Source organism: Oncorhynchus gorbuscha, linkage group LG13, assembly GCF_021184085.1.
Source record: "Oncorhynchus gorbuscha isolate QuinsamMale2020 ecotype Even-year linkage group LG13, OgorEven_v1.0, whole genome shotgun sequence".
NCBI lineage: Eukaryota > Metazoa > Chordata > Actinopteri > Salmoniformes > Salmonidae > Oncorhynchus > Oncorhynchus gorbuscha.
The window spans coordinates 91,827,273-91,854,909 of record NC_060185.1 but is presented as its reverse complement, the minus strand read 5'-3'; the positions used below and the strand labels follow the sequence as shown (position 1 = coordinate 91,854,909).

At 41.8% G+C, this 27,637-nt stretch overlaps 1 protein-coding gene across 3 annotated transcripts; it reads right to left on the bottom strand.

Annotated features, from left to right (window-relative positions):
* Window positions 1–231: 231 nt before the first annotated feature.
* On the bottom strand, window positions 232–27,352 carry LOC123993704 (septin-8-A-like). Of its 3 annotated transcripts, none has more exons than XM_046296117.1 (10): window positions 27,015–27,352; window positions 21,723–21,837; window positions 21,280–21,475; window positions 20,303–20,489; window positions 18,337–18,498; window positions 17,658–17,754; window positions 14,916–15,084; window positions 14,427–14,517; window positions 13,771–13,952; window positions 232–1,988 (listed from the first exon to the last, which is right to left on the bottom strand). In XM_046296117.1, exons 1-10 carry the CDS (start codon window positions 27,042–27,044, stop codon window positions 1,934–1,936), a joined length of 1,284 nt encoding a protein of 427 aa, XP_046152073.1. In that variant the 5' UTR covers window positions 27,045–27,352; the 3' UTR covers window positions 232–1,933. The 3 variants fall into 3 exon arrangements, with proteins under 3 accessions (XP_046152073.1, XP_046152072.1, XP_046152074.1); XM_046296116.1 differs by having other exon boundaries at window positions 14,385–14,517; window positions 27,015–27,350; XM_046296118.1 differs by lacking the exon at window positions 232–1,988 and adding an exon at window positions 9,243–10,455 and having other exon boundaries at window positions 14,385–14,517; window positions 27,015–27,350.
* Window positions 27,353–27,637: the final 285 nt, after the last annotated feature.

The window sequence follows — 27,637 nt, the reverse complement described above, 5'->3', positions numbered from 1 at the left end:
GTAATCCAAATTATGGATTGCCTCTTATCCGCTTGTCGTCCCCTTATGCCATAGTTTGTACATCTTAATTGCGACCCAGTTCAGTAGAAACCACATTTGTCTAAGCAAGTCAGCCATATCAGCTATGTTTCATTTTAAAAGGCAGTAAATGAGGCTGAATTAACTGTATCGCTGCCAGACAAGGCTCCACTGATAGCCAGGTGTAGCAGTGGTAAGGTGTTGGGACAGCTTTATGGAGGCCCTAACAGTTTGTGGGCACCGTTTGTCACCATTATAATGCAATGAATGTATTGTTTAGTGTTGTGTTTGTGTAGTGTAGTGGCTTGGCTGGCATGTCCCAAAAAAATATTTTACACGCCATTCGATATGATGATGTTAGACGGGATACTGTGGCATGATAACATCTTATCCCGTTCACTGTTGGTTTTTGCAGTCTACGCAGGCTCAGTTTCGCATATCATGGGTATTGTGTGATGTTTTCATCTGACTGTCAAATCACTTCAAAAAGGTAGGCTACCTGCACAGTTCTATCCACCATAACAATTCAATAGTAATTTAGCCTACTGTAATGTATTTACTACTGGCTACTTTCACCCCTAATTTAGAAACATTTCTGCTTATAATTTCCTACATTTGGTAGACCATTAATTTGTCAAGTATAGTTTGATTCATGCAAACTATAAAAATATGTCATAATTTATTGCACCGGAATACTAAATAAAGTAGTGACATCACCAGAATAATGTTTTACATCGATAGAAAGATTAGGCTACGAATGCATTCAAATGAACACCTGCAATGTTGTTTCTCGTTTAGGGACCGGGAGAAAACGCAATAACTCCAAAACAGTGGAAAGCCTTGGTCTTGTGAAAAATGTCCAAAACATGTAATCAGTTTGAAGGGTTTTAAGGAAATGAAAAACCTGAGAAAACGATGAAACAAGTTTCTGTTAAGACTTCAGTTTGACTTGGGTGCATGTTTGATGCGGTTGAAATACTGTCTGCTTGCATAACAGTGTCAAAGATAATGCATCACACAAAGATAATCAAAGATAATGCTTCACATGTGCATTTGCATTTTCTCAAGAAATGCGGAAAAAAATGTATTATTATTCTCCACTGCGTCATGTTTCCCAGCCAAAATTAACATTTTGTTGTATAATTTCACTGCAAGAAATTCATAATTCTGCGAGAGTTAATATTATATTACACTACAGGAGGTTATAATCTTATATTTCAGTTAATCCATTTAAGCCATGTAATTAAATGAGGAATATTCAGTTTATTCATGGATACTCATGAGCGGGATATCAAAAGGTGCATGTAAATAGCTCATCCCGAATAAGACCTTAAGCAGGATATGAGCTATATTATCCAGAATACTGTGCACATGTAAATGTGGTCAATGGAAAAAATTATGCAGTAGAACTGGCTTTGAGGTCCAACGTTGAGTTTGACAGCTTTAGAGCATCAGCTTTTATTTTTATGAACCAAGTTTGCATCAAAAATGGAACCCTATTCCCTATATAGTGCACTACTTTATAGCCCTATAGATAGCCTGTATACTTTCTAAGTATTAGAGAACGTGTTTAATATTATGTTGAGCTTGGCCTGCACTGCATTGAAGACTCCAGGACCAGGTATTGGTAGGAACATCACTTGAAGAGTTCAGGAATAATGAGCACATCACAGCAAGGGGTCCGTCCTAAATGACACTCTATTCCCTATGTAGTGCACTACTTTTGACCAGGGGCTCTGGTCAAAAGTAGTGCACTACATCGGGAATAGGGTGCCATTTGGGACTTACAGGGATTTTTACAAAAATGAAACTTTGAATCACACTGTAAAAAAATAGTAAGCTCAATAGATTGTTAATAGTTAAATGGGGGAAGATTAGAACAGCCATCCTTTCGGTGTGGTAGAAAGTCATTCTTCTAATTTAAATTCCTTCCTGATGTTAGGGAGCACGCAGACGGAAGACTAAAGAAGCTATGAAAAGAAAAAGAAAAAGCTCAGGTCATTGATTTGAACAGGAGACAAGGAGGCAGGCTAGCCTACAAGAGTATACATACTGCATGCCCAGGAAAGTCATGATAGATGAACAGAACATAAAACTATACTACTTATCTGTAAACCTCTACTCACTGGGCATTGAGTACTGTACATTGATGGACATGAAGATGATGATTATGTGAATAAAGGAGTCTATAAGTAAGTTATATTTTGATGACCAGTATGTTACATACGCCAATACCTAGATGAACTGTTTATTACATACATTAACCCTTGACTGAAACAGGTTAAAACTATGACAATACTTGCTACTCATTGATTCATTGCCTAGGAACAATAAAACAATCTCCCCAATGTAACTCAGATAACCCAGGCTTACTGGAGAAATAAAAAACTAGCCTGGTCACAGATCTGTTTGTGCTCTTGTCAAGCCGTACATGCTGGAGTAGGCATGATAGCACAAACACACTAGCACTCAGGCTAAAATAAAACATTCAGAGCAAAGTAATGGTTGGAGGATATGCAGGGTTGGGAAACAACATTCATGACCCACAAACACCACAGTCAACCAGGTCTTGGGTATTTTAAGATGCCCTAATTTAAAGCCTGTTGCTATAGGATATGGTTGCATCATTTCATGCAATACTGTTGCCTGGTTACCCAAACTCCTTGTTCTGGCCAAATGCTACGCCATACCCACAGACATTATATTCTTCTCGGCAATGAGTCTGGATCAGACGATTTTTAGAAAGAAAATAAATTCTAGGCCGTCTGATTGGTCCCAGAGACCGATGTGTTGGGCCAGGGCCAGAACACACGTAGAGCACAGGTAAGTGAAACAGAGAAGTAGAGCACAGGTAAGTGATACAGAGGACAGAGAAGTAAAGCACAGGTAAGTGATGCAGAGAAGTAGAGCACAGGTAAGTGATGCAGAGAAGTAGAGCACAGGTAAGTGATTCAGAGGACAGAGAAGTAGAGCACAGGTAAGTGATGCAGAGAAGTAGAGCACAGGTAAGTGATGCAGAGAAGTAGAGCACAGGTAAGTGATTCAGAGGACAGAGAAGTAGAGCACAGGTAAGTGATGCAGAGAAGTAGAGCACAGGTAAGTGATTCAGAGGACAGAGAAGTAGAGCACAGGTAAGTGATACAGAGGACAGAGAAGTAGAGCACAGGTAAGTGATACAGAGGACAGAGAAGTAGAGCACAGGTAAGTGATACAGAGGACAGAGAAGTAAAGCACAGGTAAGTGATACAGAGGACAGAGAAGTAGAGCACAGGTAAGTGATACAGAGGACAGAGAAGTAGAGCACAGGTAAGTGATGCAGAGAAGTAGAGCACAGGTAAGTGATACAGAGGACAGAGAAGTAGAGCACAGGTAAGTGATGCAGAGAAGTAGAGCACAGGTAAGTGATGCAGAGAAGTAGAGCACAGGTAAGTGATGCAGAGAAGTAGAGCACAGGTAAGTGATACAGAGGACAGAGAAGTAGAGCACAGGTAAGTGATTCAGAGGACAGAGAAGTAGAGCACAGGTAAGTGATACAGAGGACAGAGAAGTAGAGCACAGGTAAGTGATACAGAGGACAGAGAAGTAGAGCACAGGTAAGTGATACAGAGGACAGAGAAGTAGAGCACAGGTAAGTGATACAGAGGACAGAGAAGTAGAGCACAGGTAAGTGATACAGAGGACAGAGAAGTAGAGCACAGGTAAGTGATACAGAGGACAGAGAAGTAGAGCACAGGTAAGTGATACAGAGGACAGAGAAGTAGAGCACAGGTAAGTGATACAGAGGACAGAGAAGTAGAGCACAGGTAAGTGATACAGAGGACAGAGAAGTAGAGCACAGGTAAGTGATACAGAGGACAGAGAAGTAGAGCACAGGTAAGTGATCAGTGTGGCTGGTAAAAACTCGTGAATTGTATCTATACATTCATTATAGGCTGCAAATAGCATTGATAAAACCATGATTCGCCTTCTGAAGTCCCAGAACAATGCATACACATCCCAAGTGAATTCCCTATAACTTCTTGATTGGAATGAAAAGGCTTCTCCTCTTTCCCTTTAACAGTTACATTCAGAGATTTAACACCAGCAGTCAGAGGCATGTCCTTCAGCTCTGGAAACCATATCTCCTCTCAACTTTTTACCTTTACATATTTAATTCAATTGTATAGAATGGTCGCTTTCACCCTTTATTGCATTGTATAAAAAAAATAAACGTCCTCTCACTGTCAACTGTGTTTATTTTCAGCAAACTTAACACGTGTAAATATTTGTATGAACATGACAAGATTCAACAACTGAGACATAAACTGAACAAGTTACACAGACATGTGACTAAGAGAAATGGAATAATGTGTCCCTGAACAAAGGGAGGGTCAAAATCAAAAGTAACAGTCAGTATCTGGTGTGGCCACCAGCTGCATTAAGTGCTGCAGTGCATCTCCTCCTCGTGGACTGCACCAGATTTGTCAGTTCTTGCTGTGAGATGTTACCCCACTCTTCCACCAAGGCACCTGCAAGTTCCCGGACATTTCTGGGGAGAATGGCCCTAGCCCTCACCCTCTGTTCCAACAGGTCCCAGACATGCTCAATGTGATTCAGATCCGGGCTGTTCGCTGGCCATGGCAGAACAATGACTTTCCTGTCTTGCCAGGAAATCACGCACAGAACAAGCAGTATGGTAGGTGGCATTGTCATGCTGGAGCGTCATGCCAGGATGAGCCTGCAGGAAGGGTACCATATCAGGGAAGAGGATGTCTTCCCTGTAATGTACAGCGTTGAGATTGCCTGCAATGACAACAAGCTCAGTCCGATGATGCTGTGACACACCGCCCCAGACCATGACGGACCCTCCACCTCCAAATCGATCCCGCTCCAGAGTACAGGCCTCGGTGTAACGGTCACTCCTTTGATGATAAATGCAAATCCGACCATCACCCCTGGTGAGACAAAACCACGACTCGTCAGTGAAGAGCACTTCTTGCCAGTCCTGTCTTGTCCAGCGTAGGTGGGTTAGTGCCCATAGGTGACGTTGTTGCAGGTGATGTCTGGTGAGGACCTGCCTTACAACAGGCCTACAAGCCCTCAGTCCAGCCTCTCTCAACCCATTGAGGACAGTCTGAGCACTGATGGAGGGATTGTGCATTCCTGGTGTAACTCGGGAAGTTGTTGTTGCCATCCTGTACCTGTCCCACAGGTGTGATGTTCGGATGTACCGATCCTGTATGGGTGTTGTTACACGTGGTCTGCCAATGCGAGGACAATCAGCTGTCTGTACTGTCTCCCCTGTAGCGCTGTCTTAGGCGTCTCACAGTACGGACATTGCAATTTATTGCCCTGTCCACATCTGCAGTCCTCATGCCTCCTTGCAGCATGCCTAAGGAACATTCACGCAGATGAGCAGGGACCCTGGGCATCTTTCTTTTGGTGTTTTTCAGAGTCAGTATGGGAAACAGTGTTTAAACCCTTTACAATGAAGATCTGTGAAGCTATTTGGATTTTTATGAATTATCTTTGAAAGACAGGGTCCTGAAAAAGGGACGTTTCTTTTTTTGCGGTGTTTAGTTGCCATGGTGCCCTATTAGCAGCCTAAGCACAGAGCTCCTGTAAATGTGTACATATTTAGTTGTTTTGTAGGTGTTTTTAATGGTTGATTTTTAAAATAATCTCTTTTGTTTTTGATAACATTGAGTTTTTATTGTATATAGCTGTGTCACGCCCTGACCTTAGAGAGCCTTTTTATTTCTCTATTTGGTTAGGTTGGTTTGGGTGTGATTTGGGTGGGCATTCTAATTTTTCTATTTCTTTGTTGGTCGGGTATGGTTCCCAATCAGAGGCAGCTGTCTATCGTTGTCTCTGATTGGGGATCATACTTAGGCAGCCTTTTTCCCACCTTTAGTTTGTGGGATATTGACTATGTTTGTGTGTAGTTGCTTTCTGTACTGCCTGTCGCGTTACGTTCAGAATTTGTTTGGTTTTTCGGTGTCATTTAAATAAAAGTAAAACGTACGCCTACCACGCTGCACCTTGATCCGATCATTTCAACAGACGTGACAAACTGGTGTTTTTGAGCCATGGCTTTGCAGATTGACTGACAGGTTAGCACTTTTTTGGCTTGGCTAGCTAGCTAAATGGCTAATGTTTTTTATTTGAATTATGCATCTGGACGCAGTACAAGCTTTTTTCTTTGGCTGCTAATTCCTGATCAACTAAGAATATAATTTGAGGAGTGGTGTGAGAGGAATAACACAGAGGAATACAGAAGTGCTGAGGCAGAGGGCTCCTAGTGAGGGCGACTGGCTACTTATTCTTGAACTTTGTGTGGTGAGCTTTCTGGCGCCCAGAGCTGCTGAGGCGTCAGTGTTACACAGAGTGGAAGAGGAGAAGTTCAGCAGCGGCTGTAAGACTCAGGCTGGTTCCCAGACTTGCCCACTACAAGATCATCAGCAGACTCCATCTCCATCCTCTGACCAGTTCTCTCTGCTCTAACCCTGAACTGACCTTGTCTCTGAACTGACCATTGCTTGCTTGTTTTTTTGCACTTGTGGACATACTGGACTCTACCTAGCTACAGCATCATAACATACTGGACTCTACCTAGCTACAGCATCATAACATACTGGATACTACCTAGCTACGGTATAACATACTGGACTCTACCTAGCTACAGTATCATAACATACTGGACTCTACCTAGCTACAGCATCATAACATACTGGACTCTACCTAGCTACAGCATCATAACATACTGGACTCTACCAAGCTACAGTATCATAACATACTGGACTCTACCTCGCTACAGTGTCAAAACATACTGGACTCTACCCCACTACAGTATCATAACATACTGGACTCTACCTCGCTACAGCATCATAACATACTGGACTCTACCTAGCTACAGCATCATAACATACTGGACTCTACCTAGCTACAGCATCATAACATACTGGACTCTACCTAGCTACAGTATCATAACATACTGGACTCTACCTAGCTACAGCATCATAACATACTGGATTCTACCTAGCTACAGCATCATAACATACTGGACTCTACCTAGCTACAGCATCATAACATACTGGACTCTACCTAGCTACAGCATCATAACATACTGGACTCTACCTAGCTACAGTATCATAACATACTGGACTCTACCTAGCTACAGTATCATAACATACTGGACTCTACCTAGCTACAGTATCATAACATACTTCATACATAAAAACTATCAGCAACTCGAAAATATAGTATTATTATGCATATATTCATATATAGTATACAAGTTCTGAAGGTAAAACAGAACTGGATTAATTATTACACTTCTATTGATTATGGTTTAGTCATATGTAGGTTGCTTTACATAAATTTGCATGTATAAATGCACAAATGCATAATCTATGTTATACAACGGATGGGTCTAATCCTGGATACTGATTGGTTAAAACCGCATTCCAGCCAGTGTCTATTCCACTAGTTACCACCAGCTAAACCTATGACGTTGAAATGTCTATTTACTCTGTTCCGTCTCACTGCACAATACACTGTCTCATCAGCCCAGCCAGGTAATTTATAAACTTGATCTCCACTATTAAAAAGCATCTGGACATTATATCCCATTTCTTTTAGACTAGCAATTGGTTTTCAACAGCGGAGATTTGTATAAACCTTGCTGTCTGTCTCTTTCACATTTGCAACATGGTTTCAATCTTGAAATGTGAGCTCCAGCTGTCCCATAGTAGTGAACGTGTTGGGAGTCGGGACGAGGCAGACACCTTTTTTCAACCAGTGGAAATCATGATTCAGCTGGCATCATTTTTATGGATATATACAAAGAAATGTCAATAGATAACAGGTAAAACGAAATGCAGCTAGTGATTGTGTTAGCTGTGTTGTTGGCTAGCTCCTCTGAACAACACTGTCCTGAAGAGAGAGCACATTCTATGCAAGGTAAAATTGCGCATCATTAGCTAATTGTTATGGATGTATCCAAATAAATGTCACTAGAAAACAGCTCAAACAAACGCAAATGAAGCTACTTTGCTGTTATTCTGGCTGCACTGTTTGACGTGACTGTAAATTAGCCGTAGTTGGCTCGCTGGCAAGCAAGGGATACCAACGCTGTCAGCCAGTATGGCAATAGAACATTTAAAACGCATGACTGTGTCGCATCCACAGATACAGAACAAAAAGACTTAACGACTGGGTCTATAGATACAGAACAAAAAGACTGGGTCTATAGATACAGAACAAAAAGACTGGGTCTATAGATACAGAACAAAAAGACTGGGTCTATAGATACAGAACAAAAAGACTGGGTCTATAGGTACAGAACAAAAAGACTTAACGACTGGGTCTATAGATACAGAACAAAAAGACTTAACGACTGGGTCTATAGATACAGAACAAAAAGACTGGGTCTATAGATACAGAACAAAAAGACTGGGTCTATAGATACAGAACAAAAAGACTGGGTCTATAGATACAGAACAAAAAGACTGGGTCTATAGATACAGAACAAAACTGGGTCTATAGATACAGAACTTAACGGGTCTATAGATACAGAACAAAAAGACTGGGTCTATAGATACAGAACAAAAAGACTTAACGACTGGGTCTATAGATACAGAACAAAAACGACTGGGTCTATAGATACAGAACAAAAAGACTGGGTCTATAGGTAAAACAAAAAGACTTAAGATACAGAACTGGGTCTATAGATACAGAACAAAAAGACTTAACGACTGGGTCTATAGATACAGAACAAAAAGACTGGGGGTCTATAGATACAGAACAAAAAGACTGGGTCTATAGGTACAGAACAAAAGACTTAACGACTGGGTCTATAGATACAGAACAAAAAGACTGAACGACTGGGTCTATAGATACAGAACAAAAAGACTGGGTCTATAGATACAGAACAAAAAGACTGGGTCTATAGATACAGAACAAAAAGACTGGGTCTATAGATACAGAACAAAAAGACTGGGTCTATAGATACAGAACAAAAAGACTGGGTCTATAGATACAGAACAAAAAGACTTAACGACTGGGTCTATAGATACAGAACAAAAAGACTGGGTCTATAGATACAGAACGAAAAGACTTAACGACTGGGTCTATAGATACAGAACAAAAAGACTTAACGACTGGGTCTATAGATACAGAACAAAAAGACTGGGTCTATAGATACAGAACAAAAAGACTTAACGACTGGGTCTATAGATACAGAACAAAAAGACTGGGTCTATAGATACAGAACAAAAAGACTGGGTCTATAGATACAGAACAAAAAGACTTAACGACTGGGTCGCATCTCTGGCAACCAACCGATAGAACGAACGACCAGCAATCAGCTGGATTGGGGAGCAACCTTAAATTATATATATCTTGTGGAAAGATGAAATAGTACGAATGAATTCATCAAAATACACTTTTTTTAAATGAAAATATGTAAATCATTATTTTAATATGTTGGTAGCCCATTGTGTAAAATATATCCTCCAAAAACTGTCTTCTCTGGCCTTATCACTTAATTAATACACACATACAAATTAACACACACACACACACACACACACACACACACACACACACACACACACACACACACACACACACACACACACACACACACACACACACACACACACACACACACACACACACACACACACACACACACACACACACACAGTCAATATTTGACGCAATGATGGGTAGAACTATATTAGCCTGGAAGGCAAGCTCTTGCTGTTTCAGAAGCAGTTTGGAAACAGAGATAGAACTATACATTCTTTCTTCCTAGCAACAGTAAAACAGTCCTAGTCATGTTTCTGCTGGGGATAAAACATGCGTTACGTTTCCTGGTTTTAATGTCTATGTGCGTTCAGATGACAGATTCAGATGGACACATTCACACCAGGAACGTAAAACAACATACGCTAAAAGTTATCATAACTGAGTCCACAGGTTTTGTTTTTACATGTCTTGTGGAGTCAGCACTGGAGAGAAAGGCTGCGTCCTGAATTACACCCTATTCCCTATATAAGTGCACTACTTGGCACTTATCAAAAGTAGTGCACTATAGAGGGAATAGTGGGCCATTTGGGATGCACCCTTTGATCTCCAGTGCTGACTCCACAAGACATGTATACTGTAGGGAATAGGGGGCCATTTTGGACACGGGCGTGAAGTCCACTGTGTAAGGTCATCTTTCTGATCCTTGAATACAGAGCGGCTCACAGCCAACGCATCGTCATCACACACATTTCTCTCGCTCGCTCTCTCACGTGTAGTGTCAAAGAAGTGTCATTGGGGTCCATTCATACAATTTGAGAATGAAATAGTCCCTGAAGCTAAAAAAAGAACATGTCCCTTGTTTCCATGGTGATGAAGAGACACATTCCTGGTTGCCTTGGTGTTGCTGTGGTGCCAACGAATCAACTGAAATAAAGAAAATAAGGCAAAAATATGGTAAAAGGGAAAAAGGAACATATATAGAATTTGATGAGTAGAAAATCAAAAGAAGAAAATAGTAAAATAGTATGCAAAACAAACAAAATAATTTGAGAATAGTGTGTTAACGATGATCGCAATCATTTCAACATTATGGATGTTTTCGTTTTCCAGATCGAACCAAACCGTTTTATGATCTGTCCATCTTCACACAAAGAAAGAAAACAGGGACCATCTCTCTACGAACAAAATGAACTGGTTATAATGTGAAATGTGGGAACTGTCCAATAGTGGGCACTATAACATCCACATTAACTTGGTGAATCAGCCAAGTCTTTGGTGTCAGCAGAGTCATAGTCAATAGTTATATTTCCTCACACGTTCTCCTCCTCATCAGTGTGCTGCTTAACATTTCCTGTCATTGAGACTCTATGAAGTTAAATGTCCAACAGATCTCTCTTTGGTCTGAGGAGAGAGATCATTATTCCATTACAATAGACAGATTGACATTGGGATAGAAATACAGACGGAAGCTTGTAACCACTGATATTCTTTATGCAAGATGTCTAACTCTGAACTGAATAGGCTACCATCTAAGATGTCTAACTGAACTGAATAGGCTACCATCTAAGATGTCTAACTGAACTGAATAGGCTACCATCTAAGATGTCTAACTGAACTGAATAGGCTACCATCTAAGATGTCTAACTGAACTGAATAGGCTACCATCTAAGATGTCTAACTGAACTGAATAGGCTACCATCTAAGATGTCTAACTGAACTGAATAGGCTACCATCTAAGATGTCTAACTGAACTGAATAGGCTACCATCTAAGATGTCTAACTCTGAACTGAATAGGCTACCATCTAAGATGTCTAACTGAACTGAATAGGCTACCATCTAAGATGTCTAACTCTGAACTGAATAGGCTACCATCTAAGATGTCTAACTCTGAACTGAATAGGCTACCATCTAAGATGTCTAACTCTGAACTGAATAGGCTACCATCTAAGATGTCTAACTCTGAACTGAATAGGCTACCATCTAAGATGTCTAACTGAACTGAATAGGCTACAATCTAAGATGTCTAACTCTGAACTGAATAGGCTACCATCTAAGATGTCTAACTCTGAACTGAATAGGCTACCATCTAAGATGTCTAACTGAACTGAATAGGCTACCATCTAAGATGTCTAACTCTGAACTGAATAGGGTACCATCTAAGATGTCTAACTGAACTGAATAGGCTACTATCTAAGATGTCTAACTCTGAACTGAATAGGCTACCATCTAAGATGTCTAACTCTGAACTGAATAGGCTACCATCTAAGATGTCTAACTCTGAACTGAATAGGCTACCATCTAAGATGTCTAACTCTGAACTGAATAGGCTACCATCTAAGATGTCTAACTGAACTGAATAGGCTACCATCTAAGATGTCTAACTCTGAACTGAATAGGGTACCATCTAAGATGTCTAACTGAACTGAATAGGCTACTATCTAAGATGTCTAACTCTGAACTGAATAGGCTACCATCTAAGATGTCTAACTCTGAACTGAATAGGCTACCATCTAAGATGTCTAACTGAACTGAATAGGCTACCATCTAAGATGTCTAACTGAACTGAATAGGCTACCATCTAAGATGTCTAACTGAACTGAATAGAATAGCTACCATCTAAGATGTCTAACTCTGAACTGAATAAATCCCTGGCTACCATCTAAGATGTCTAACTGAACTGAATAGGCTACCATCTAAGATGTCTAACTGAACTGAATAAAAAAAATAAAAAAAAAAGGCTACCATCTAAGATGTCTAACTGAACTGAATAGGCTACCATCTAAGATGTCTAACTGAACTGAATAGGCTACCATCTAAGATGTCTAACTCTGAACTGAATAGGCTACCATCTAAGATGTCTAACTGAACTGAATAGGCTACCATCTAAGATGTCTAACTGAACTGAATAGGCTACCATCTAAGATGTCTAACTGAACTGAATAGGCTACCATCTAAGATGTCTAACTGAACTGAATAGGCTACCATCTAAGATGTCTAACTGAACTGAATAGGCTACCATCTAAGATGTCTAACTCTGAACTGAATAGGCTACCATCTAAGATGTCTAACTCTGAACTGAATAGGCTACCATCTAAGATGTCTAACTCTGAACTGAATAGGCTACCATCTAAGATGTCTAACTCTGAACTGAATAGGCTACCATCTAAGATGTCTAACTGAACTGAATAGGCTACAATCTAAGATGTCTAACTCTGAACTGAATAGGCTACCATCTAAGATGTCTAACTCTGAACTGAATAGCTACATATGACTGGTGTTATCACAGTAGTCAGATTTGTGTTATCATACACTGAGGCTGTGAGAGAAGATTAGTGTTACCCTATCAATTGATATTGTGTGTAGCTAAACATCAGGTACCCAGCCTAGCAGATATCGAGACTGATAGGTCACGCTATGCAGAGACGGTCTGGTGGTGGTGGTGTGTAGTGTGTGTGTGTTATTGTGTTTGTATGTGTTGCAGAACCACAAGCATCAGGCGATCAGGCGGAGACAGGGCAAACTGTGACCTCCTCCAGTGTCTGGGAAAACAATGTCAGACTCAATCCGTCCCCCGTATCACAGTTTCCAAGCCAAGATGTCTCCTGGCACTGTAATGCTATATCATTAGTCACTTCCTGACTGCAACTGTGCGAGTGACAGTCCCATAGAGACAAGCAGAACACTAGGCCAGAGCTTCAGGGCTGTAGTGTCTGCTACTATAGCGTTTGATCAGTTGAACAGACAGACAAAGAGACAGACAGAGAGAGACCGACAGACAGACAGAGAGAGAGAGAGAGAGAGAGAGAGAGAGAGAGAGAGAGAGAGAGACAGAGAGAGAGACAGACAGAGAGAGACCGACAGAGAGAGAGAGAGAGAGAGAGAGAGAGAGAGAGAGAGAGAGAGAGAGAGAGAGAGAGAGAGAGAGAGAGAGAGAGAGACAGAGAGACAGAGAGAGAGAAAGACAGACAGAGAGAAAGAGACAGACAGACAGACAGACAGACAGACAGACAGACAGACAGACAGACAGACAGACAGACAGACAGACAGACAGACAGACAGACAGACAGACAGACAGACAGACAGACAGACAGACAGACAGACAGACAGACAGACAGACAGACAGACAGAGAGAGAGACAGAGAGAGACCGACAGACAGACAGACAGAGAGAGCGACAGAGAGAGAGAGAGACAGAGAGATAGAGAGAGACCGACAGACAGACAGACAGAAAATACTTACTTCTTCTTGTCCTTTCTGAATGGTTGTGAGGATCCCTGTAGAGACTGACCCATCAGCGTCTCAGCTGCCACCTTCCTCCTGTTGAAGTCGTTCATATCCTCCTCCAGATTGCTCCTCTTCTCCTCCAGATTTCTCTTCTCCTCCTGATGCATCCTCTTCAGCTGCTCAAACCTCTCATGGAGCTGGATTGGAGGGGTTGGTATAACATGGTAACATATAGGCTCTATGTGCTTTAACGTGTAATAATACAGGCAGAGGAACATCCAGGGAAATGTCTCAGACCGCTACACTGAACAAACTGTTCAAACTAAAGTAAAAGTGTCCAAACTGTTGGAAGCTCCCAAAATACCCTGTTACATTATGACTGTAGACAGTCACAAAATACCCTGTTACGTTATGACTGTAGACACAGTCACAAAATACCCTGTTACATTATGACTGTAGACAGTCACAAAATACCCTGTTACGTTATGACTGTAGACAGTCCCAAAATACCCTGTTACATTATGACTGTAGACACAGTCAGAAAATGAGGATGAGTTTGAGTATGAAAGGGAGCAGAACAACATAATCTAAACAAAACAAACTCCCAGAAGCACCTTATGAATGATTACCTCCCTCTCCTTTACTTTCAGCTCTGCCTCGGTCTCCTTCACCTTGTTGACAAACATCTGTCTCATGTCGTCCTCGTTATGCTGCAGGTCCCCCAGGAACTCTTTCCTCTTGGCCTCATACGTCTCCTGCAGACTGATTGGTGAGGGAAGACAAGGTAGTTACAGTTAAACAGGGATATGGATGCATCCCAAATGGAACCCTGTTCCCAATATAGTGCACGACATAGGGAACAGGGTTCCTTGGTCAAAAGTAGTGCACTAGGTAGGGAATAGGGTGTCTATATTTCATTGTAGAATGTGTATTACTGTGTCTGACTGCTGTGAGACGTCCATGGGCTTTTGCTCCTGACTGTAGATGTCGTCGCCGGGCCCTGGACATCTAGGTGTTCTGATGCTTTGGCCTTATTTTCACTTCTAACACTGGTCTAATGTCAGTTTATATTCTGCATATTTGATGACAAACCTTCAGCCCCAAATCAAAAGGGTCGACAACCTGCCCGCTATGTAACGTTGAACGAGAGCTGGTCTCACCTAAAGGGTTTGTTGTCGGGGTCTGTATCCGTAAATCCCATCTCCTCCAGTTTGCAGCGTCTGTAGAGCTCGTAGTGTCTGGCGTGAGTCTGCTCTCTCAGGTCTTCCATGTTCACTCTCAGCAACATCTCTCTCAGCTTCACAAAGTCACAGTGGCTCTCGTTCTCCACTGATGAGCACAACACAGCAGGACTGGGTTATAGGGTTGGTTTAATATGGTGACAAATACCTTATAGTTTAAAAGGGACTGGTCATTCAATTGCAAGTTAACAACATTACGCATTTGAGAAAATAACAATTAAAGTCTTATTTTATATTGGCATTGATGATATGGGTCTCTAGTGATTGGGTAATATCGATGCATTAATGATATGGGTCTCTAATGATTGCGTAATATCGATGCATTAATGATATGAGTCTCTAGTGATTGCGTTATATCGATGCATTGATGATATGGGTCTCTAGTGATTGGGTAATATCGATGCATTAATGATATGGGTCTCTAATGATTGCATAATATCGATGCATTAATGATATGGGTCTCTAGTGATTGGGTAATATCGATGCATTACGGATATGGGTCTCTAGTGATTGGGTAATATCGATGCATTAATGATATGGGTCTCTAATGATTGCGTAATATCGATGCATTAATGATATGGGTCTCTAGTGATTGCGTTATATCGATGCATTGATGATATGGGTCTCTAGTGATTGGGTAATATCGATGCATTAATGATATGGGTCTCTAATGATTGCGTAATATCGATGCATTAATGATATGGGTCTCTAGTGATTGGGTAATATCGATGCATTGATGATATGGGTCTCTAGTGATTGGGTAATATCGATGCATTAATGATATGGGTCTCTAATGATTGCGTAATATCGATGCATTAATGATATGGGTCTCTAGTGATTGGGTAATATCGATGCATTGATGATATGGGTCTCTAATGATTGCGTAATATCGATGCATTAATGATATGGGTCTCTAGTGATTGCGTAATATTGATGCATTAATGATATGGGTCTCTAGTGATTGCGTAATATCGATGCATTAATGATATGGGTCTCTAGTGATTGGGTAATATCGATGCATTAATGATATGGGTCTCTAGTGATTGGGTAATATCGATGCATTAATGATATGGGTCTCTAGTGATTGGGTAATATCGATGCATTAATGATATGGGTCTCTAGTGATTGGGTAATATCGATGCATTAATGATATGGGTCTCTAATGATTGCGTAATATATCGATGCATTAAGGATATGGGTCTATAGTGATTGGGTAATATCGATGCATTAATGATATGGGTCTCTAGTGATTGGGTAATATCGATGCATTAATGATATGGGTCTCTAATGATTGCGTAATATCGATGCATTAATGATATGGGTCTCTAGTGATTGGGTAATATCGATGCATTGATGATATGGGTCTCTAGTGATTGGGTAATATCGATGCATTAATGATATGGGTCTCTAATGATTGCGTAATATCGATGCATTAATGATATGGGTCTCTAGTGATTGGGTAATATCGATGCATTGATGATATGGGTCTCTAATGATTGCGTAATATCGATGCATTAATGATATGGGTCTCTAGTGATTGCGTAATATTGATGCATTAATGATATGGGTCTCTAGTGATTGCGTAATATCGATGCATTAATGATATGGGTCTCTAGTGATTGGGTAATATCGATGCATTAATGATATGGGTCTCTAGTGATTGGGTAATATCGATGCATTAATGATATGGGTCTCTAGTGATTGGGTAATATCGATGCATTAATGATATGGGTCTCTAGTGATTGGGTAATATCGATGCATTAATGATATGGGTCTCTAATGATTGCGTAATATCGATGCATTAATGATATGGGTCTCTAGTGATTGGGTAATATCGATGCATTAATGATATGGGTCTCTAGTGATTGGGTAATATCGATGCATTAATGATATGGGTCTCTAGTGATTGGGTAATATCGATGCATTAATGATATGGGTCTCTAGTGATTGGGTAATATCGATGCATTAATGATATGGGTCTCTAGTGATTGGGTAATATCGATGCATTAATGATATGGGTCTCTAGTGATTGGGTAATATCGATGCATTAATGATATGGGTCTCTAGTGATTGGGTAATATCGATGCATTAATGATATGGGTCTCTAGTGATTGGGTAATATCGATGCATTAATGATATGGGTCTCTAGTGATTGGGTAATATCGATGCATTGATGATGGGTATTCACTTTTCCAGCTCAGACCTATTGATTCTGGGGTCTTGCTCTGCTTGCATCAGTAGTATAGAAAATGGACTTTTAATTACTGTGTGATCTGCTACTGTGTTGTCCACTTTCCAAATCATTTTTATGGTTCTATAAATGTATAATAAATGTACAGAATCATTAGAGAGATACCTACCCTGTACAGTTCCCCAGGGGTACAGGATCAGAGAGATACCTACCCTGTACAGTTCCCCAGGGGTACAGGATCAGAGAGATACCTACCCTGTACAGTTCCCCAGGGGTACAGGATCAGAGAGATACCTACCCTGTACAGTTCCCCAGGGGTACAGGATCAGAGAGATACCTACCCTGTACAGTTCCCCAGGTGTACAGGATCAGAGAGATACCTACCCTGTACAGTTCCCCAGGGGTACAGGATCAGAGAGATACCTACCCTGTACAGTTCCCCAGGGGTACAGGATCAGAGAGATACCTACCCTGTACAGTTCCCCAGGGGTACAGTCTGGCTTTCACCATCTTATTCCCCACTTCAACCTCCTCAACACTCCCCACCACAGCAAAGGGCAGATGGGCCTGGAACAAAGGATTTAATTTAATATGGGAACATTTAGTAACTCATCGGACTGTCATGAGCATGTATAACCTCCGTTATAATATCCCAATGACTTGTGGTTTAAAAACACAAGACCACAGCAATGTGTCACAAATAAGCTGGTGTTTTTTTAAAGCATTGAAGAAGAGGAAGACACTGTTGTCTCTTTCAATCAATCAATCAATCATCGGCTCCTCGGCTGACACAGTAAATCAGGAAGGCAAGCAATCTGATTACAGTGTACAGGTGCCTGGCATAGACAACTGCACTGTGATGTGACAAGGGTGTGGTTTTTTTTGTGTGTGTGTGTCCATGTTTGTGTGTGTATAATTGCGTGTGTGTGTGTGTGTATATAATTGTGTGTGTGTGTGTGTATAATTGTGTGTGTGTGTATATAATTGTGTGTGTGTGTGTGTATAATTGTGTGTGTGTGTGTGTGTGTGTGTGTGTGTGTGTGTGTGTGTGTGTGTGTGTGTGTGTGTGTGTGCGTGCGTGCGTGCGTGCGTGCGTGCGTGCGTGCGTGCGTGCGTGCGTGCGTGTGTGTGTGTGTGCGTCAGACTCACATTCATAGAGGAGTTGATCTCGGTGACAGCCTCGTCCTCAGTGGGGAACTGGTGTATCTGAACACCGTTGCTCACCAACTCTGACATGATCTTGATCTTGAACTTGTGCAGCTCGCTCTTAGATATGGTGTCTGCCTTGGCAATGATGGGGATGATGTTTACCTGGAGTACAGGGAGGAGCAGCATTTGAATCAGCAGGTCGACCATGTTTAAAAAAATAAATAATTATCTCTGGATTGACACAAATACAAGCATCAAAATATGAATGCAGCTCTACTTTGAGATAATAATGTAACTGGTTGTGCCTGAACCTGAACACCTGTCAGTATCCTTCAGAGCCACAGCGCCTGTTGAACTGTATGATGTCCAACGCTTCAGATACTAACACGTCAATGTCCAAAAATGTTGTCCTGCAACAGTGTCAGAGCAGCTACGAATACAAGAATGTGTGTACATGATCAAAAGTATGTGGACACCTGCTCGTCAAACATCTCATTCCAAAATCATGGGCATTAATATGAAATTGGTCCCCCCCCCCTTTTTGTTGCTATAATAGCCTTCGCTCTTCTGGGAAGGATTTCCACTAGATGTTGGAACATTGCTGTGGGGACTTGCTTCCGTTCAGCCACAAGAGCATTAGTGAGGTCAGATCACTGATGTTGGGCGATTAGGCCAGGCTCGCAGCCGGCGTTCCGAATCATCCCAAAGGTGTTTGATGGGGTTAAGGTCAAGGCTCTGTCCAGGCCAGTCAAGTTCTTCCACACCGATCGACACACCACTTCTGTATGGACCTCGCTTTCGGCAAGGGGGCATTGTCATGCAGAAACCGGAAAGGGCCTTCCCCAAACTGTTGCCTCAAAGTTAGAAGAACGAAAGTGTCTAGAATGTCATTGTATGCTGTAGCGTTAAGATTTCCCTTCACTGGAACTATGGAGCCTAGCCCAAACCATGAAAAACAGCCCCAGACTATTATTCCTCCTCCACCAAACTTAACAGTTGACACTATGCATTTGGGCAGGTAGTATTCTTCTGGCATCCGCCAAACCCAGATTCATCCGTCGGACTGCCAGATGGTGAAGCGTGATTCATCACTCCAAGAGAACGCGTTTCCACTGCTCCAGAGTCCAATGGCAGCGAGCTTTACCCCACTCTAGCCAACGCTTGGCATTGTGCATGGTGATCTTAGGTTTGTGTGCAGCTGCTCGGCCATGGAAACCCATTTCATGAAGCTCTCGACAAACAGTTGTGCTGACGTTGCTTCCAAAGGCAGTTTGGAACTCGGTAGTGAGTGTTGCAACCGAGGACAGACGAGTTTTACACGCTTTAGCACACGGTGGTCCCGTTCTGTGAGCTTGTGTGGCCTACCACTTCGCAGTTGAGCCGTTGTTGCTCCTAAACGTTTACACTTCACAATAACAGCACAGTTGACCGGCACAGCTCTATTTTGTATTGGACCTTTATTTAACTAGGCAAGTCAGTTAAGAACTAATTCTTATTTACGATGACAGCCTACCACAGCCAAACCCTAACCCGGATGACGCTGGGCCAATTGTGCACCGCCCTATGGGACTCCCAATCACCACCAGTTTTGATACAGCCTGGAATTGAACCAGGGTCTGTAGTGATACCTCTAGCTCTCAGATGCAGTGCCTTAGACCACTGCGCCACTCGGGAGCCTGAGCAGGGTAGACATTTGTAGAACTGACTTACTGTAGGTCTACATACTGAACCTACTTTCATTCAGTGTTTAAAGGTTATTAAGACAGGCCTATGACGATGCCATGTTGAAAGTCACTGAGCTCTTCAGTAAGACCATTCTACTGCCAACGTTTGTCTATGGAGATTGCATGGCTGTGTGCTCGATGTTATACAACTGTTAGCAACGGGTGTGACTGAAAGAGCCAAATAGACTCATTTGAAGGGGTGTCCACATACTTTTATATAGTGTATTTCAATCAAACGTTACCTTGCTGTCCAGTTTCTTCATGGTGACCAGATCCAGTGATTTGAGAGAGTGTCCGGTTGGGGAGATGAAGTAGAGACAGATATGGATCCTGGTGTCGTGGTAGTCGAACAGGGAACGTTTGATCTTCATCTCCTCCTGCAGGTAGGTCTCAAACTGAGTGTCGATGTAGTCCACTATGGGTTTGAAGCTTCAGCGCACAGAAAGACAAACATGGATGTGATCAGGATTTGGGGCTTTGGGAATAGGGTCAGTTTCAATTACAAGTGAATGGAGAATGTTAGAAAAGCAGACATTCCTGAGAAAAGTGATAAAACAATACAGGGTCTGAAAACATATCCCGTATTTATTCTCAACCTCCTCAACCTCGCATTTTCACCAGAAAATAAATATCAGAGAAAGTTTTCCTTGCTATTCAAGAAAGAAATAGTAGAGTATCTGGGTTACAAACCGCCACGATAACACCGCTCCAAACATTCCCACTCCCCTGTTGTTAGACTATTTAAGTTCCTTTTCAGATGTCATTATGCCCTTCTAATCATCCTCTCCCTACTCTTCCCTCCCCATTCATGGCTGCACAAAGACCCAAAGCCTTAAGCTATGCCAAGCCTTTACACTGTATGTGTGTTGGCTGGAGGGCCACTAGTTGAGAGGGCCTGAGGAGGAATGCTGAATGTCCAACTTTGGTCTTCTTATAGCTACAGCCTGTCTGAATAGCCTTTAACCACTGAATGAAAGTAGGTTCAGTATCTAGAAACCATCCAAGAAGAAGTGCTATTTTAATGACTAACCCCAACCTGACCCCTTAACTGACCAGTCCTGATGCTATTCCTCTCCCTACAGTATCTACACAAATCCATGAGCTAAACAATCCCAACCAGATGTCAGGCAAGATTACTCATCACGCGAGTGTGGTTCACCAAACCACCTCCTATCCGCCTCGCTAACGAAGCACCCAGCTGTTCCTGCACCACTATCACCTCTCCTCCTTGTTGATCTGGTCTCCGAACCCCACGGTGTCGACTACAGTCAGTTTGAGCTGAACGTTGCTCTCCTTCAGGTCGTAGGTCCTGGGCCGCAGGTACACACCGTTCTGGTAGTGGCTGGCCTCCTCGGCCTCAAACAGTGTGTTGAACAGCGTGTTCATCAACGTCGACTTCCCTATCCCTGTCTCACCTGAGATGAAGAAAAAGACAGAAAAGTAGAAAATAAGATGGACATTTTAAAAAGATGTGAGTGAGAAAATAAAAATGCTGTGACTGAAGATGTTTTAGCCTGGGTTCCTGCATTCAGAAAAGATCCTTGCCTTTAGCTACAGTAGAAATAGACTGGCACTAAGGCTGGAGTTGTATCTGTAGTGAGAACTGAGACGTGTTTAAGATGTTGCAGGCTGGAGGTGATAATGGAATCAGACGTCACGTACCGACACACAGGATGTTGAAGCAGAATCCCTGTGTGACTGATTTACTGACCAACTGGTCTGGAAGACTGTCAAACCCAACATGGCCACCCAGCTCCAGGCAACGCTCCTCTTCATTCTGAGGAGAGACAATCACATGTTAGAAATGTGTAAACAAAAAATGTGTAAACAAAAAATATGTAAACAAAAAATATGTAAACAAAAAATGTGTAAACAAAAAATGTGTAAACAAAAAATATGTAAACAAAAAATGTGTAAACAAAAAATGTGTAAACAAAAAATATGTAAACAAAAAATGTGTAAACAAAAAATGTGTAAACAAAAAATGTGTAAACAAAAAATATGTAAACAAAAAATATGTAAACAAAAAATGTGTAAACAAAAAATGTGTAAACAAAAAATGTGTAAACAAAAAATATGTAAACAAAAAATATACACTACCGTTCAAATGTTTGGGGCCACTTAGAAATGTCCTTGTTTTTGAAAGAAAAAACTTTTTTTTTTGTCCATTAAAACAACATCAAATTGATCATAAATACAGTGTAGACATTGTTAATGTTGTAAATGACTGTTGCAGCTGGAAATGGCTGTTTAAAAAAAAATAATATCTACATATGCGTACAGAGGCCCATTATTTACATTTACATTTAAGTCATTTAGCAGACGCTCTTATCCAGAGCGACTTACAATATCAGCAATCATCACTCCTGTGTACCAATGGCACATTGTTTGTGTTAGCTAATCAAAGTTCATCATTTTCAAAGGCTAAATGATCATTAGAAAACCCTTTTTCAATTATGCTAGCACAGCTGAAAACTGTTGTCCTGATTAAATAAGCAATACATCTGGCCTTCTTTAGACTAGTTGAGTATCTGGAGCATCAGCATTTGTGGGTTCAATTACAGGCTCAAAATGGCCAGAAACAAAGACCTTTCTTCTGAAACTCGTCAGTCTATTCTTGTTCTGAGAAATGAAGTCTATTCCATGCGAGAAATTGCCAAGAAATTGAAGATATCGTACAACGCTGTGTACTACTCCCTTCATAGAAAAGAGCAAACTGGCTCTAACCAGAATAGAAAGAGGAGTGGGAGGCCCCGGTGCACAACTGAGCAAGAGGACACGTACATCAAAGTGTCTAGTTTGAGAAACAGATGCCTCAAGTCCTCAACTGGCAGCTTCATTAAATAGTACCCGCAAAACACCAGTCTCAACATCAACAGTGAAGAGGTGACTCCGGGATGCTGGCCTTCTAGGCAGAGTTCCTCTGTCCAGTGTCTGTGTTATTCTGCCCATATGAATCATATTATGTACTTTTCTTTGCAACTCTACCTAGAAGGCCTGCATCCTGGAGTCGCCTCTTCACTGTTGACATTGAGACTGGTGTTTTGCGGGTACTATTTAATGAAGCTGTTCTGTGAGATGTACGAGATCTTCAGTTTCTTGGCAATTTCAGGATGAAGGCCTGACTCTAATGCAAGGTTATATTTAACCCAGGAAGAAGGCCTGACTAATTATAGGTTATATTTAACCCAGGATGAAGGCCTGACTAATGTTAGGTTAAATTTAACCCAGGAAGAAGGCCTGACTCTAATTCTAGGTTATATTTAACCCAGGATTTTTATTTATTTATTTATTTTACCTTTATTTAACCAGGCAAGTCAGTCTTATTTTCAATGACGGCCTGGGAACAGTGGGTTAACTGCCTGTTCAGGGGCAGAACGACAGATTTGTACCTTGTCAGCTCGGAGGTTTGAACTCGCAGCCTTCCGGTTACTAGTCCAACGTTCTAACCACTAGGCTACGCTGCCGCACCAGGATGAAGGCCTGAATAATGCTAGGTTATATTTCACCCAGAATATTAACATGCAGTCCATGCAATCCATTTTCCCAGACACTGAACCGGCGCTGTCTTCAGAGGCTGAGTCCCAAATGGCACCCTATTCCCTAGGTAGTGCACTAGTTATGACGAGAGCTCTATAGGCCCTGGTCAAAAGTAGTGACTACATAGGGAATAGGGTGCAATTTGGGAGTGTGCCTAGACACAGCATGTTGTTATTCACTGCACAGAGAGCTGGGCCGTCTTCAGAAACACAGCATGTTTGGGATCCCGAGTGGCACAGCTGTTTAAGGCACTGCATCTCAGTGCAAGAGGTGTCACTACAGTCCCTGGATTGATTCCAGGCTGTATCACATCCGGCCGTGATTGGGAATCCCATAACACGGCACACAATTGGCCCAGCGTCGTTGGAGTTTGGCCGGGAACGGCCGTCATTGTAAATAAGAATTTGTTCTTAACTGACTTGCCTAGTTAAATAATGGTTACATTTTAAAAAACAGAAGGGTGGTCTACAAAAACACAGCATGTTGTTATTCACAGCACAGAAGGCTGGGCCGTCTACAGAAACACAGCATGTTGTTATTCACAGCACAGAAGGCTGGGCCGTCTACAGAAACACAGCATGTTGTTATTCACAGCACAGAAGGCTGGGCCGTCTACAGAAACACAGCATGTTGTTATTCACAGCACAGAAGGCCATGAGGACAACACAACAATCATCTGTGCCACTGGCCCAGTGCTCTACACACACACACGCACACCCACACGCACACACACCCACACCCACACCCACACCCACACACCCACACCCACACCCACACCCACACACACACACACACACACACACACACACACACACACAAAAGATCCCTCTGTGTAGCTGTTATTTCACACCCTTAACAAACACAATCTGTCATCCGCTTCACATCCATGTGGCGTAGTGTGTGTGTGTGTGTGTGTGTGTGTGTGTGTGTGTGTGTGTGTGTGTGTGTGTGTGTGTGTGTGTGTGTGTGTGTGTGTGTGTGTGTGTGTGTGTGTGTGTGTGTGTGTGTGTGTGTGTGTGTGTGTGTGTGTTTGTGTGTGTGTGTGTGTGTGTGTGTGTGTTGCAAACTGAACTACAGTGATTAATTGAAGGACTAACTAACTATGTGCTCAGAATAAGTAGTAATAATAAGTAGTAATAATAAGTAAAATAAGTAGTTTGGATATGAAGATAAGTAGCCTGTGTTCAAACCTTAAGTTATGACCCCTCTGGCCTGGGGATCAATTTATAATTCAGTAGGCTGTGTTCAAACCTTAAGTTATGACACCTCTGGCCTGGGGATCAATTTCTAATTCAGTAGGCTGTGTTCAAACCTTAAGTTATGACACCTCTGGCCTGGGGATCAATTTCTAATTCAGTAGCCTGTGTTCAAACCTTAAGTTATGACACCTCTGGCCTGGGGATCAATTTCTAATTCAGTAGGCTGTGTTCAAACCTTAAGTTATGACCCCTCTGGCCTGGGGATCAATTTCTAATTCAGTAGGCTGTGTTCAAACCTTAAGTTATGACACCTCTGGCCTGGGGATCAATTTCTAATTCAGTAGGCTGTGTTCAAACCTTAAGTTATGACCCCTCTGGCCTGGGGATCAATTTCTAATTCAGTAGGCTGTGTTCAAACCTTAAGTTATGACCCCTCTGGCCTGGGGATCAATTTCTAATTCAGTAGGCTGTGTTCAAACCTTAAGTTATGACCCCTCTGGCCTGGGGATCAATTTCTAATTCAGTAGGCTGTGTTCAAACTTTAAGTTATGACCCCTCGGGCCTGGGGATCAATTTCTAATTCAGTAGGCTGTGTTCAAACCTTAAGTTATGACCCCTCTGGCCTGGGGATCAATTTATAATTCAGTAGGCTGTGTTCAAACCTTAAGTTATGACCCCTCTGGCCTGGGGATCAATTTCTAATTCAGTAGGCTGTGTTCAAACCTTAAGTTATGACCCCTCGGGCCTGAGGATCAATTTCTAATTCAGTAGGCTGTGTTCAAACCTTAAGTTATGACCCCTCTGGCCTGGGGATCAATTTATAATTCAGTAGGCTGTGTTCAAACCTTAAGTTATGACCCCTCTGGCCTGGGGATCAATTTCTAATTCAGTAGGCTGTGTTCAAACCTTAAGTTATGACCCCTCTGGCCTGGGGATCAATTTCTAATTCAGTAGCCTGTGTTCAAACCTTAAGTTATGACCCCTCTGGCCTGGGGATCAATTTATAATTCAGTAGGCTGTGTTCAAACCTTAAGTTATGACCCCTCTGGCCTGGGGATCAATTTATAATTCAGTAGGCTGTGTTCAAACCTTAAGTTATGACCCCTCTGGCCTGGGGATCAATTTATAATTCAGTAGGCTGTGTTCAAACCTTAAGTTATGACCCCTCTGGCCTGGGGATCAATTTATAATTCAGTAGGCTGTGTTCATACCTTAAGTTATGACCCCTCTGGCCTGGGGATAAATTTCTAATTCAGTAGCCTGTGTTCAAACTTTAAGTTATGACCCCTCTGGCCTGGGGATCAATTTCTAATTCAGTAGGCTGTGTTAAAACCTTAAGTTATGACCCCTCTGGCCTGGGGATCCATTTCTAATTCAGTAGGCTGTGTTCAAACCTTAAGTTATGACCCCTCTGGCCTGGGGATCAATTTCTAATTCAGTAGGCTGTAATTACGAACAAACATTGAAGGATGTCATATGTTGACAGATACACACGTCCTCAGAGTGTATGTGTTCTACTACTGTTGAACTGAGGATTCGTTCAGTTTCCTCATGGAGAGACAAGTGGCTGCTACTTACCTACTTATCCTGTTATCCGCAGGTTAGCTTCAATTCACAACAACTCAAACTAACTAGCCTCTTAGCTAGTGTTGCACTGAAAGTTGAACTCTCCCACCATTCATTGTAGTGATGTGGTTACAATGTGTCAACCCTCGTCTCTCGACAAAACATGAAATGCCTGCGTGGCTACAATAAACACGTTCTAAAACTGTTACAATGTTTCACTGACAGTGGCAAATGATACATCTGTGGATCGAATTGATACAATGTAGCATCGAGTGGCTATTGGTTTAACCTCTGAATGACAGCAGAATGAGGTGTCACTATCAGCAATATCAGAAGTGCAACGTATAAAATGCGTCAATTGCATACCTAGCATCAATTAACATTTTATAAACAACCTAGAACAGGGTCGACATAATTATGCGTCAAGAATAGGCTACCGTTCCTCAAAAGCTATCTAGTCTACGGGAAGGAAATCACTGCTCTCCGGGTGTTGATGATACCCCACTTTAGCTGCTGCATATCCGCCTCATCAGCTACTACCGTATACCAGAATATCCCGGTAGGCACACTGCAACGTAGACTATGCATAATGCACTAGGCTGTTAATGCACGATGTTTGTGAAACGCAGCAAATCTCTAGGATACTTACAGCGAAAATGTCTATGTCCGTGGCGGCCATCGTGAAGAAGAGAAGTGTGGGGAGTAGAATTTACGAGGAGCTGTCTTCATCGGGACCTAGTTGGGTTGACAGCGGAACGTCTCAATTCATTCAATATGGCTACTTTGTGGCAACACCCCCTATGTGCTGAAATGCAATTTCTTAATAAAGTCTCACATGCAGTAAAACGGTACTGTACACGGTGGAGCCTCTATTGCATTGATTTAGTGCTGTAGAGAGGAGACGAATGATGCGCCATGAGAACAGATTTACGCACGGAGAAGGAGAACCACAGACAATCTGCGCTGTGTTGGTATGGGCTGGTCCTGATGGTGAGCTGTAAATACAGACTATAAATCAAGAGGTTGGAGAGTGATTTAATTTTATTATAGGCTAATAGTCAAAGACCTGGGATTTTTTTTTAAATGTGTTCCATCCATCATTCATCAAGTACGCATTATTACGCATTAATACGAATTATTACGCATATAAAGGCTAATAACAGGTTTTTTATGAACTGACAAAATGAGAAAAACTATTATGCTAAAGAAAAACAAGGTATAAAAGTCAGAGATGGGACCAAGTCACAATTTTGCATGTCCTAAGCAAGTCTC